Source organism: Mustela nivalis (genome assembly GCF_964662115.1).
Source record: "Mustela nivalis genome assembly, chromosome: 10".
Classification (NCBI taxonomy): Eukaryota; Metazoa; Chordata; class Mammalia; order Carnivora; family Mustelidae; genus Mustela; species Mustela nivalis.
The window spans coordinates 33,498,560-33,510,800 of NC_139029.1; the positions used below are offsets into that span (position 1 = coordinate 33,498,560).

General features: G+C 47.9%; 1 protein-coding gene across 18 annotated transcripts in view; it reads left to right on the forward strand.

Moving 5' to 3' along the window:
* ARMH1 (armadillo like helical domain containing 1) overlaps positions 1-12,241 on the forward strand; it is a 51,313-nt gene that overhangs the window by 20,060 nt on the left and 19,012 nt on the right. For all 18 annotated transcript variants that reach the window (XM_082687303.1, XM_082687312.1, XM_082687310.1 and 15 more), the window contains 4 exons: positions 304-372; positions 1,090-1,256; positions 2,490-2,686; positions 4,859-4,943. In XM_082687303.1, the coding sequence (XP_082543429.1) occupies positions 304-372; positions 1,090-1,256; positions 2,490-2,686; positions 4,859-4,943 (518 nt within the window). The remainder of the gene's footprint in view (positions 1-303; positions 373-1,089; positions 1,257-2,489; positions 2,687-4,858; positions 4,944-12,241) is intronic.

The following is a 12,241-nucleotide window of genomic DNA, read 5'->3' on the forward strand; positions in this document are numbered from 1 at the left end:
CATGCACCTTTTATTCTTCAGAGCCTCCTTGTTCTGGAGGGGCCCTGTCAGACCCAAGGTGGCTGGCTGACCCCAGAAAAGCTTCCTGGGGAACTGGGAACAAGCCTGCTAGCACCGCCCACCCCTGTGCCCCACACTGCGTGTTTTTTGCCACTTCCCCTTCAACCTAGTAGCCCCTCTCCGATAAAGGGCACAATTCAACTGTCGGTCATCCTAGGCCATCGATGGTACCAGGAATCAACGCAGAATCTGGTTACGGTGTGGAAAACTACCCTGAGATTCACTCTTTAACTTGTCATACAGCTATATGACTGGCTCCTGTTTAGATAAGCTTCTACAGTCTATTGGCATCTTCTTGTCAGCTGTGAGCAGGTGAGTTCTACTTCTAGGGAGACTCTGGGGTCTCAGTTGCATATGGGGTTCATGGTGCCCTTGGCATGCACACTACATGGGAGCACCACCTTCTACCAACATGAATAGAAATCCATATTTTTAAGCTTGCCTAGACCCAGGGCCTCAAAAAATGTCATCAGTACTTGGTCTCTCAATCTCTCTCTGTCTCCATTTCTCAGCTCTGTTCCCCTCTGTGTTCATAGGCCTCCATGTGCTATGGCCCTGGGAAGCTACAGACATGCGTCCTTCCTGCTCAGCCACACTCAAAAGAGAGCATATCTTTGCCAGGGGTTCCCAAGAAAGTCCCAGGTGTTGAACTTCATTGGACTGAGGTCACATAGCTGATCCCAACCAATTACCACCGCCAGAATGATGGCATAGCCTGTAACCCGCTTACCCCGCCAAAACCACACAGCCCGTATGAGTGGCAGAGGGGTGATTCCTCAAGGGATAGTTGAGATACTATTTCAAGAAGAAGAGGAACAGATCCTGGAAAACCAAACACAAGAAACATCCAACGTATTTAACTTTTGCACTTGCCACCGGAAGGAAGAACTTCCCAATTATCGTGTCACTTTGCCCATGAACACTTCCTGGGTAAAGTTTGTGAAGGAAGGACCTTGAGACCCCTTAGAAAGGTGAGTGCCAAGGAACATGACAAATGTCTTATTTCTCCTCTTGTATTCCCCTGAACAGTAATCGGTACCTTATAGAATTTCTTGAAGTTGGAGGCGTCCTAACACTCTTGGAAATACTTGGGCTGGAGGAGATCAAGGAGGAGGACAAGAAGGAATCCATCAAGCTACTTCAGGTTATTGCAAACTATGGCAGGAAGTACAAGGAGCTCATCTGTGAAAGCTATGGTGGGTCCTGTGTTAGGATGGGGTTGGCGAGGCCATGTCTTCCTAGGGGCCTGGGTGTAATGGTGGCGGCACCCAGCACCACTCTCGGAAAAGGTTGCATGGAAGTACTTTGTACAGTGGAGTCAGTTAGCTCCTGTCCATGTCACCACCACGAGAGTCAGATTTATGATTTTCTTGATTCATCATTTGCTCCAATCTTTCCATGGTAGTTTTGGAAATACTTCTCCATTTTAAATATATCTTCTTTCATGCATCCATTCAACAAAGATTTATTAAGCCATTGCCTAAAATCCTTTGTGAAATTAAGTGAGTTATGAATAACTCTAGAAATAAAATGGAAATAAAATCAATGAATATGGGCACACACGCGCGCACACACACGTGTATGTATCTAGTGCTGGGAATACAAAGATGAATAAAATACAGTCCTTGTCCTCAAAGAGCTTACAGTGTGGTGAGAAGGGTAAATAACCCTGTAAATGTCCTATGTGCCATCAAGTGCTCTGATCGAGGGGGATGGAGAAGATACCACCCCCAACACACCCCTTTTTCAAAAGAACCTTTTTTTTTTAAAGATTTTATTTATTTATTTGACAGAGAGAGAGATCACAAGTAGGCCGAGAGGCAGGCAGAGAGAGAGAGGAGGAAGCAGGCTCCCTGCTGAGCAGAGAGCCCGATGTGGGACTCGATCCCAGGACCCTGAGATCATGACCTGAGCCAAAGGCAGCGGCTTAACCCACTGAGCCACCCAGGCGCCCTCAAAAGAACTTTTCATCATGGTTCTCCTCTGTCTCCCCATGGCCTCTCTGGGCCTCAGTGTATATATCCGTAATATGGGACTAACATCTCCTTCTTGGTATAGGTTAACCTGGGATTAAACAAGGCAACATTTGTCAGAACATTTTGTAAACCCCGCTGAATGCTGCACATGTGTTATGATCAGGCAGCAATCCCAAAACCCATGTTTAATTGTGCCTTTCGCAGAGCCATTTTAAACTTTAGAACAGATTTTGACACGCTGACATGCCTGTGTCGAACCACACCCTCGGGTCACAGAACCACGAAGCAAACAAGACAGTGAGGCAACATGAGAACTGAGCCTTGATTCTGCTTTGCTTGAATGGGCCTGGTTCACCCATCTCCGTCGTCCCCCCTGCCCATACTAGGTCACCTTGAGTAAGGATTGTGTTCCTTATCCCTTCTAACTGAGCCTTTCCTCTCTTCTGTGCTCAGGCGTGAGATCCATAGCAGAATTCTTGGCAAAGTCGAAATCCGAAGAGACCCAGGAAGAAGTGCAGGTTCTGTTGGATTCTTTGGTCCACGGAAATCCCAAGTACCAGAACCAAGTATACAAAGGTCTGATAGCTTTGCTGCCCTGTGCGTCACCTAAAGCTCAGCAGCTGTCCCTGCAGACTCTCAGAACTGCGCAGGTGGGTCCGGGCTGCATGCGTCCATGGTTCTGATGCAACACACTGGCCTTAAAATTACCTGCCGCGGTTGCCCTTCCTGCAGGCATGAGAAACAGAGCTCGCTCAGCCTCCCATGGCGTGTCTGCTACTCAATCAGCGTCACTTCCAGAAGGCCAAGGCGGGGCAAAGAGTTCATGTCTCCCAGCAGAGTGATTTGTCCTGTTTACTTAAGGATCAGAAAGATATTGGCAGGCTTAAAAGTGGTGGAGACAAGCAACAAGGATGATGAAAAGACTGTAGAAAAGCTTACAGGAGTCAATTTGGTAGGGAAGGGATCACAGTGCTTTTGCAGACCGCATCGGAGGGAGAGGCCAGATAGCCAGGGCTTGGAAAAGCTCCTTCTCTCTCTCCCTGGTTTCCTCTCAGTGCCCTGGAATGTGAGTGGGATCTGATTTGGGACATGGTGTCCACAGGAAAACACCGTGCTAGTCAGGAGGGACAAGAGGCTCCAAGAGGTGTCTTAGGATCCTTTAGCAAAAGCTCTCAAAACAGCTCCACGCTGGAGTTAGGGAGACAGGAGTGTAGAGGGATGGTGAGGCCTCCCCTGTGGCAGTGGGAACAGAGGCAACTGGGTCAGACAGGCATTTTTGAGGCAGAGCGCCTGGGACAAGGGGCAACAAAAGAAAAGCCATCAAACGTGATAGCCCACTTGGGGCTTGGCAGCCAGCTGAGCTGTGTGCACCACCAAGAGAGAGCAGGAGAACCCATCGGACTTGGGAGGAGTTAGGTTTCGACTCCATGAGCCTTGGTGGCTCCCCAGCGCCATCCAAGGAGCAGGCCCAGCTGGCTGCAGAAGATGTTAATGGATCATTTGTGTAAGAAATAAAACAAAACAAAACAAAAAATCTTAGGCCTCCCTCCCATAGATTCTGACCGTTGGTAATGACTTTTGGTAATTCAGGAGGCCTTTGGTGATGCTTTTTCTTTTTAAGTTCCCCAAGTAAGTCTGAGTGCTAGCTCAGTTAAGGATTACTGTTAAGGACATCTGGTAGACACCCCACCCACCACACAGTAGAAAATAAAAGTCTGAAAAGAGACCCGAGAGGAGGATGGCAGTTGAGTTTCCTGAGTGGAGACGGGATCACTGAAATGACAGAAGTGAGTGAGGTCAGCCAGGTAAAATGAACCAAGTAAGAGGAGAATTGCCAGCATTTACGAGACAGCTGAGCAAGATGGGCCAACAAGATGGCTGATTGTCACTGTTATTTCTGGTTTCCATTTATTAAGTGCCTCCTATCTGCCAGGCACTGTGCCAGGGGCTTCCACAATCTCTTAGTCTTCCATAGCTGATGGAGGCAGACACTTTAAAGATGGGGTAACTGAACCTTGAGGGGCATTCGGTGACTTACTCAAGGCCACACATGGAGGAAGAGGTATGTACTAAGCAGGCATTTAAATCCAACTCTTCCTAACTTCAGAGTTCTTAGTCTTTCCATAGGCCACTCTGCCTTTTTGGTAAAGAGCAATGTAAGGTGTTAAAAGGAAACAGGAAAAAACCCAGGACTGTGAAAGTGAAGGGAAAAGAGTTTTGACAAGGACAACATGACCAGCTGGGTCAAATACCATAGAGAGGCTAAGTGTAGGTAGCACAGAAAGATGGTCCCCACATGAAAAGTCTGGGTGAATGTTGGTCCCATGGCAGGAGAAGTTAAATTGCAGCAGCCTGTCAAAGGAGGCACGGAGGCTGAAGTGGCTTCCCCTGGGCTCCTGGGAGGCTTAGGAGTGGAGAGAGGAAAAGGGCAATAACAAGAGAAGATCAAGCTGAAGGACAATTGTGTGCAAAGTAGGTGGGCTTGAGGATGTTCATGCCAATGGACAGGAACCGATGCACACATAGAGATTGAAGAGGTAGAAAAGAGGGGTTCCCCAATCAGGTGAGGTCCTGAAGGAGAGAAGATTTAGGATCCTGGAGGAGTTCGATTCTCCCTAGCCGGTATCCACCCTTCCCCCCACCAAGGGAGCCGACTTGTGCCTGCTCCTCTAGCAGGTCGCCACCTGGGCCCAACTGACTCACCATTACCCTCCCTCTCCCCATTTGGCCAGGCTGCCCAGCCATTGGCCAGCCTGCTCTTCATTTCTTCCAGGTGTACTAGATCTTAAGTAACCCCCTTGTGCTGTTGTCTGTCTCGTCAGTCAATCATTGGAACCACCCACCCCAGCATCGTGGAATGCGTCCTGAAGGTGCTGCGCACGATGCACCTGGAAGTCCAGTATGAAGGTAGGGGGGCCGCTGGGTCTGTTCCTACTCACACGGTACAGAAGCTGATCATGAGAACTAGACAGACTAGCTCCGAGCAGTTTTCTCTTAGTCACAAAGAACTTTGCTGGGTATCCTGAGAGCCTTGGCAGATGGTAGATGCTGGTTCCGTCTGATTGGCAAGTTATTTAGAAAATGACAGTCACTTTCTGTACTTCACATCAGCCACGTGGTAATTTAACATTTGTTGTGATCCACCGGGGTCCAGCGCTGGCTGGTTCCCAGTCTTTTTGTTTTGTTTTGTTTTAAGATTTTACTTATTAAAAAAAAAGATTGTATTTATTTTCATTTTTGTGAGAGAGAGAGAGAGAAAGCACAGGAGCAAGGGGGATGGGTGCAGAGAGAAAAGCAGACTCTCTGCTGAGCTGGGAGCCTGACTTGGTACCCGGTCCCAGGCCCTTGGCTGGGATCATGACCTGAACCAAAGGCAGACACTTAACTGACTGAGCCACCCAGGTGCCCTCTGGTTCTGTGTCTTATGTGGTACTCGCCACTAACCAGAAATTACCCAGAAAACTCTTCTTCTGAGAAACTAAACTGGAGGGACGCCAGGGTGGCTCAGTCGGTTGAGGGTCTCACTTTGGCTCAGGTTACGATCCCAGAGTCCTGGGACTGAGCATCATATTGGGCTCTCCACTCAGCAGGGAGCCTGCTTCTCCCTCTCCCTCTGCCTGCCATTCTGTCTGCCTGTGCTCGCTCTCTCCCCCTCTCTCTCTCTGATAAATAAATAAAATCTTAAAAAATAAAATAAAATAAAAAAAGAAAGAAACTAAACTGAACAGTGGTAGTATTAATACGTTTGTGTGTATTCAGTCCTCCTCTGTGCCAGCTACTTTCTATGCATCATTTCATTTAATTCCCAAAAGAACAACAAGAGTACAGAGACTGGCATGTATTAGGTATTCAAATGCTCACAGGAATGAATGGTGAGCATCAAAGAACATCAAAGAACAGAGATATTATGTATGCTTCCCAAGGTTATGCAGCTAACCAGAGTCAAACCAGATCTGACTCCAAAGCATAGGTTTTTATTTTTTTTAAGGGATCTTTTTTAATTAAAAAAAATATATATATATATTTATTTATTTATTTATTGTGAGCAACAAAGCAAAGTTTATTGAGCAATAGTACAAAGCTCCCGAAAAGGGAGGGGACCCAAGAGGGTTGCCCTAGTGTGAGCCTTTTAAAAAAAAAAATGATTTATTTATGTATTTGAGAGAAAGGGAATGCATGCATATCCATGGTGGGGGGGGCAGGGGGAAAGGGAGAAAGAGTCTTAAGTGGACTCAAGGCTGAGCATGGAGCCCAACATGGGGCTCGAGCTCATGACCCTGAGATCAGGACCTCAGCCAAAACTAGCTAGATGCTTAACCGACTGTGCCATCCAGGTGTCCCCAAAGTGTATGCTTTTTTTTTTTTTTTAAGATTTTATTTATTTATTTGACAGACAGAGATCACAAGTAGGCAGAGAGAGAGAGAGGAAAGGAAGCAGGCTCCCTGCTGAGCAGAGAGCCCGATGCAGGGCTCCATCCCAGGACCCTGAGACCATGACCTGAGCCGAAGGCAGAGGCTTAACCCACTGAGCCACCCAGGCGCCCCTAAGCATATGATTTTAACATGAGCCCATGGCAGGTGTTTATAGGATGTTGTTTCCTTCCCTGTTCCTATAGTGGTTCAGAGAAGGAAGATTCTGTTTTCAACAGGAGGGAGCAGAGAAGGGTTTGCTGAGAAGGTAGTGTCTGAGCTGACCTTAGAGTACGGGAAGGAGTTGGGAAAGTGGAAAGGAGCAGAGGAGGGCATTCTGGAAAGAGGAATGGTATAAACTAAAGGCCCAGACATACAGAAGTACAAGATGTATCAGAGGAATGACAGGTAGATCATTTAGTGGAAGTTTGGTAGATGTCTTAGCCCAGGAAGACCTAGAAGAGTAGGCCAGGACCAGACCGAGGAGCACCTTGAATGCCAGATGGAGTCGTGGGCACTCTGTCCAGGAGGTTACCTGGGTGGCAGTGTCCACACCAGATCAGAATCACAGGGAAACCCAAGTCTGGAAGCCAGTTGGAAGGCCTTGCGTGCTGGTCAGACAACAAAGTAAGAATGTCACCATCTAGCCAAATACAGAGGCCCTGGGAAGAAGGAATGGACAGGATTGGGAAGTGCCTGGATGTGGGGAATGAGGTAGCCTATGGACAGGGGAATGGGCAGGGCTGAGGAGGCTGAGACACAGAGGTCCATGAAGTAGGAATGTGTGGACGTTAGTAAATATCAGGATTTCCGTGTCCAAAATGGCAGGTGGGTAAAGCCCCAGATCCGGGAAGCCTGGGAGGGGCAGAAGGAGCAGGTAGGTACCAGGGTTCAGGTGTGCATGTGAGATCCTGGGGAAGACCAGCCAAGGTCCAGAGGGGGACTTCAAATATCAATTGTTTTTCAGAGGCAGTGTTGAAATTGATGTTGGTCTGTTTTTCCTGCAGCAGCATTGCCATTTGTTTAGTTTTTGGAGCCCTGCAGATGTGTTTGGGAAAGTGGACCTTGTGTGGTGAGAAGTAATGCTGTGTTAAAATATTACAAGCTGGGGTGCCTGGGTGGCTCAATGGGTTAAAGCCTCTGCCTTCAGTTCAGGTCATAATCCCGGAATCCCGGGATCCCCCTGCATTGGGCTCTCTGCTCAGCAGGAAGCCTGCTTCTCCCCCTCTCTCTCTGCCTGCCTCTCTGCCTACTTGTGATCTCTGTCTGTCAAACAAATAAATTAAAAAAAAAAAACCTCAAAAAATAATAAAAATTAAAAATATATATATTACAAGCTGGAGGAGTGTCTCCTAGCCGGGGAGGGGTCAGCAGTGAAGGGTAGGGTAGTGGAGGGACCTGAATAAAGGTTAGACCCAGCAGCAGAGAGCTGTCACTGCACTGGAGCTGGGGATGGAGTGCGGGATGGAGTGCGAGTGGCGCAGCAGTGATCTGGCAGTAGACTCATGTTAGGAAACATAGTCAAATGGCCCAAAAAGACTGCTTGGTGGCACTGAGCCTCCCTCCCTGCCACCACCTCCATGGGGCTCACATGACCACTCCTACTCATCATCACTTCTTAGCTTATGCCTTTTTCTCCAAGGCTGTCTCTCTCCTGCCTTTCAGCCCTGCCCAGATGTCAGCCCTCCTTCCTTTGTACCACCCTGCACCTCCCCTCTGGGGTCCCCCCAGCCATGGAGCAGTCTTCTCCAGAATGCACAGCATAGTTACAGGCAATTCTCTTTTTTCCTTTTTTTTTTTTTTAAGATTTTATTTATTTATTTGAGAGACAGAGATCACAAGTAGGCAGAGAAGCAGGCAGAGAGAGAGGAGGAAGCAGGCTCCCCACTGAGCAGAAAGCCCCATGTGGGGGATCGATCCCAGGATGCTGGGATCATGACCTGAGCCGAAAACAGAGGCTTTAACCCACTGAGCCACCCAGGCGCCCTTTCCTTTTTTTTTTTTTTTTTTAAATTTTATTTATTTATTTAACGAGAGAGGCACAGCAAGAGAGGGAACACAAGCAGGGGGAGTGGGAGAGGGAGAAGCAGGCTTCCCACTGAGCAGAGAGCCTAATGCGGGGAGGGGGGGGTGGATCCTGGGATTCCAGGATCATGACATGAGCTGAAGGCAGAGGCTTTAACCCACTGAGCCACCCAGGCACCCCTCAGTGCACTTCTTACCACTTCTGACCTTATGTTCTCAGACCAGTCTCCGGCATAAGGTAGGTCCTTGTTGCATAGTTGATGAGGGAGAGAGGGAGGGAGTTCTGCCTATACACCCTGAATCCTGAAAGAGGCAGAGAAGCGTGTCGCTTTCTCACTGCCTTTTTTTTTTTAAATCAGGATCTTATTCTATTTTTTTTTTAAAGATTTTATTTATTCATTTGACAGACAGAGATCACAAGTAGGCAGAGAAGCAGGCAGAGAGAGAGGAGGAAGCAGGCTCCCCGCTGAGCAGAAAGCGGGATGTGGGGGGTTGATCCCAGAACCCTGGGATCATGACCCGAGCCAAAGGCAGAGGCTTCAACCCACTGAGCCACACAGGCATCCCTCTCACTGCCTTTTTGGTTTGTTGTCTCCTCCTGTGATAACAGTGAAACTATGAGCTCCAAGAGCATTTCGGGTAGACCAGACTCATAGCAGGTGCTCAAGAGATGGATGTCTGGTGAATGAAGGAATTACACTCTTTCACCAGGGACTTCAAAGTGTCTTGGTGCAACTGGGAAATAGAGCGTGTGTGTGCAGTTGTCCACTAGGGGGAGCTATTCCACAGGCTGGGCAGAACGGAAGGAAGCTCAGGGAGAGAAAACCGGGTGGGCTCCCACTGAAAATCCTCCCAAGGCAGGAGAGGGAAGATCTGACAGGTCTCAGATGTGGTTCTAACAGTGTCGACCAGACAGAGAGGATCAGAGAGGAATTTCTCTGAGTTGGAGGACACCAAATTGCAAAAACAAGCTGAAGTTCCCCCAGGGTGATGGCAACAGTCATGGAAGAGAAGCCAGGGGTGGGTGGTAGAGCGTAACAGGTCAGGGTTGGTTTGTTTTTAAAAAACAAATATTGATTGAACATCTGCAGTGTGCCAAGTACTATGCCAAGCACTGGGGCTGGGGGCGGGAGGGTTGCTTGTGTTTGTATTGAGAAGGAAAAGGAATAGTTCAGAAGGAGGAGGGGAAGGAGGCTGGGGGTAGTTGACATCGCTCTCCCGAGAAGGCTGCAGGGAAGGTAGAATTCCCAGGGAGAGTCCAGTGACAAGGGGGTGGAGAGGCTTAGGAGGCAAAGTGACTCCTTCCCTTGCAGTGGGGGTCAGCGGAGCTGGAGCCAGGTGACGGCTTCACCTCTTTTTTCATTGAGAACTCCACCTCCCCACCTCCGAATCTGCCAACCTGCCTGGCCTATGACCCATGTTCTCTGCCCTCTTTTCCATTTCAACTGAGTGTCCCTGCTCCTACCGCAGGCCCGCTCTCCTGCTTCTTCTTATTCTCTGAAACACATTCATAAAACCCTCTCATAAACAGAGCCTCTCTTTCTCTCTAGAGGATCATCTCCAGTGACATGCAAATCTGTTCTGTATCTCCCATCTTAAAAAAAAAAAAAAAAGAGCCCTTCCTTGGGGGCTTTCATCTATGGATTAAAAGAGATTTAAGAGACCTGCCTCCCCAAATTAAATTAAATGATAGCATTTAAGGGTGCAAACTCCTCCTTGACCCCAAGTTCCCCTCCAGCTACTCATTTTTCCATTTTCTTCCTACCTGATCTCTCAGCTACTTTTGACCCAACTGGCCCAAGGCAACTGGTTTTCTTCTCTGAGGCTCTGTGATACAACTTTCAGTTTTCCTCCCTCAAGCTGGGTCTGCCATGTTTGTTAGACTCGCTTTGCTACTTTCTCCTATTTCTCTACCCTACTGTTGGGTCAGCCTACTTCTCATCTCTTTACCCACACCTTCTGTCCACATGATTTTTGTCTAGTTCCCAGCTTTACACACCACATCTATGTTAAATATTCAGGTACCAGACTGTGTCTCTGGCCTAATCTTTCCCCCCAAATCTCCCCAGACATCTGAAATTTATAGGCAAAACAGAACTCTTAGTTTTCTTCCCAAATCCTACCCTATCTCCTATTTTCAGTAAAAGGTGCCACTGCCAACCCAACTGCTCCAGTAAAAAGTGTAGAACTAGTACCAAATGATCTACTTTCTCTCACCTGCCACCCTGTCCACCCTTACTGAGTCCTCTCTGCACTGTCCCTACTTCCATCTCTCTGTCCCCACTGCCACCATGATCGCCCACGGCTAACCTCCCATCCTTTCTGCTAACTTCCGCTTCTATCCTGGCCTCCTATAAGCCACTCTTCCATTGCAGCCAGAACAATCATTTCAAAAAAATAGCTTTCCCTTGCACCTGCACAAAACTCTACACACCTGCCATGTCCAGCAAAGCTTCTGGAAGGCTTTTCCCCCAGGCCTTGGATTGATGGACAACTTCTCAAACTTTAGCTCAGACATCACCTCAGAGAGAGGCCTCGGACCACACTCTTTAACGTGTCCCCAGTTCCCCTCCATTGCCCCCCCTCGGGCTCTCTCCAACATGCTCCATCACTGCACTTAACCTCTTTCAGATTACCTTGTTCATTCATTTGCTTGTCTAGTGTCTGTGCTCTACAGTAAGAAAGTCAGCCCCCGGGGCGCCTGGGTGGCTCAGTGGGTTAGGCCTCTGCCTTCAGCTCAGGTCATGATCCCAGAGTTCTGGGATTGAGTCCCGCATCGGGCTCTCTGCTCAGCGGGTAGCCTGCTTCCTCCTCTCTCTCTCTGCCTGCCTCTCTGCCTACATGTAATCTCTCTCTGTCAAATAAATAAATAAAATCTTTTAAAAAAAAAAGAAAAAGAAAGTCAGCCCCCCTGAGACGTGAGACTTCATCATCTTTGTCTACTACTGGACCCCTGGTGCCCACACAGTACCAGCAAAAGCAGCCTCTTAGCTATTTGTCGAATGAGTGAATGGAGATGAGTGAATCTTGTATATATCCAAGCTTATACGACAGTCATCATATTGGAATTAGAATCTGAAATAACTGGTTTGTTCAGCCCAGGTGGCTAGGTGGAAGCTGTATGTATCAAATAATCTTTTATTTCTTGAGAGTTCTTAGGGCCAAGGAAGAGAGTTTGGAGGGGGAGAAAAAAAGGAAAGTTTCCTGGAGGAAGGTAAGAGACAGGAAGGCCACACACACAGAGAGTGGATGCTGTGGTCGCCTATTGCTTCTAACAAACTGCTCCAAATTTAGTGTCATAAAAGGATCACTATTTTACTCTCATGTAGTATGTAGGTCAAGTGTTACAACAGGATACAGCAGAGATGGGTTATCTCAGCTCCCTATTATCAGGGGCCCACCAGGAAGACAGCGGGGGACAACAGCTGGAACGAGAGGCTAGTCCTGATTTTTCCTTTCCCCTCAGGCTCTAGTATGGTTCCACGTGGCAACTTTTCTCTTCTGAAAGATTGGAAGAGAACCCTGTGCGCCAGTTTTCCTGTTTTCCAGTCCTCAGGGCAGGGGATTCTGGCTGTCCATTCTTTGCCTGTTCACTTTGAAGTAGAAATAACCAGGCAAAGGGTACTGATGTCCACTAATTTCTCAGGGGTTTTCTTTTCCCCTAGAATTAAGACTTTAGAATTTCTTTTAATGATCATCCCATTTAACATTAGAGAGCCAAAATTAAAATTAAGGGAGGCCTTCTTCAAAGTGGCCCTGCCTGGAATTTA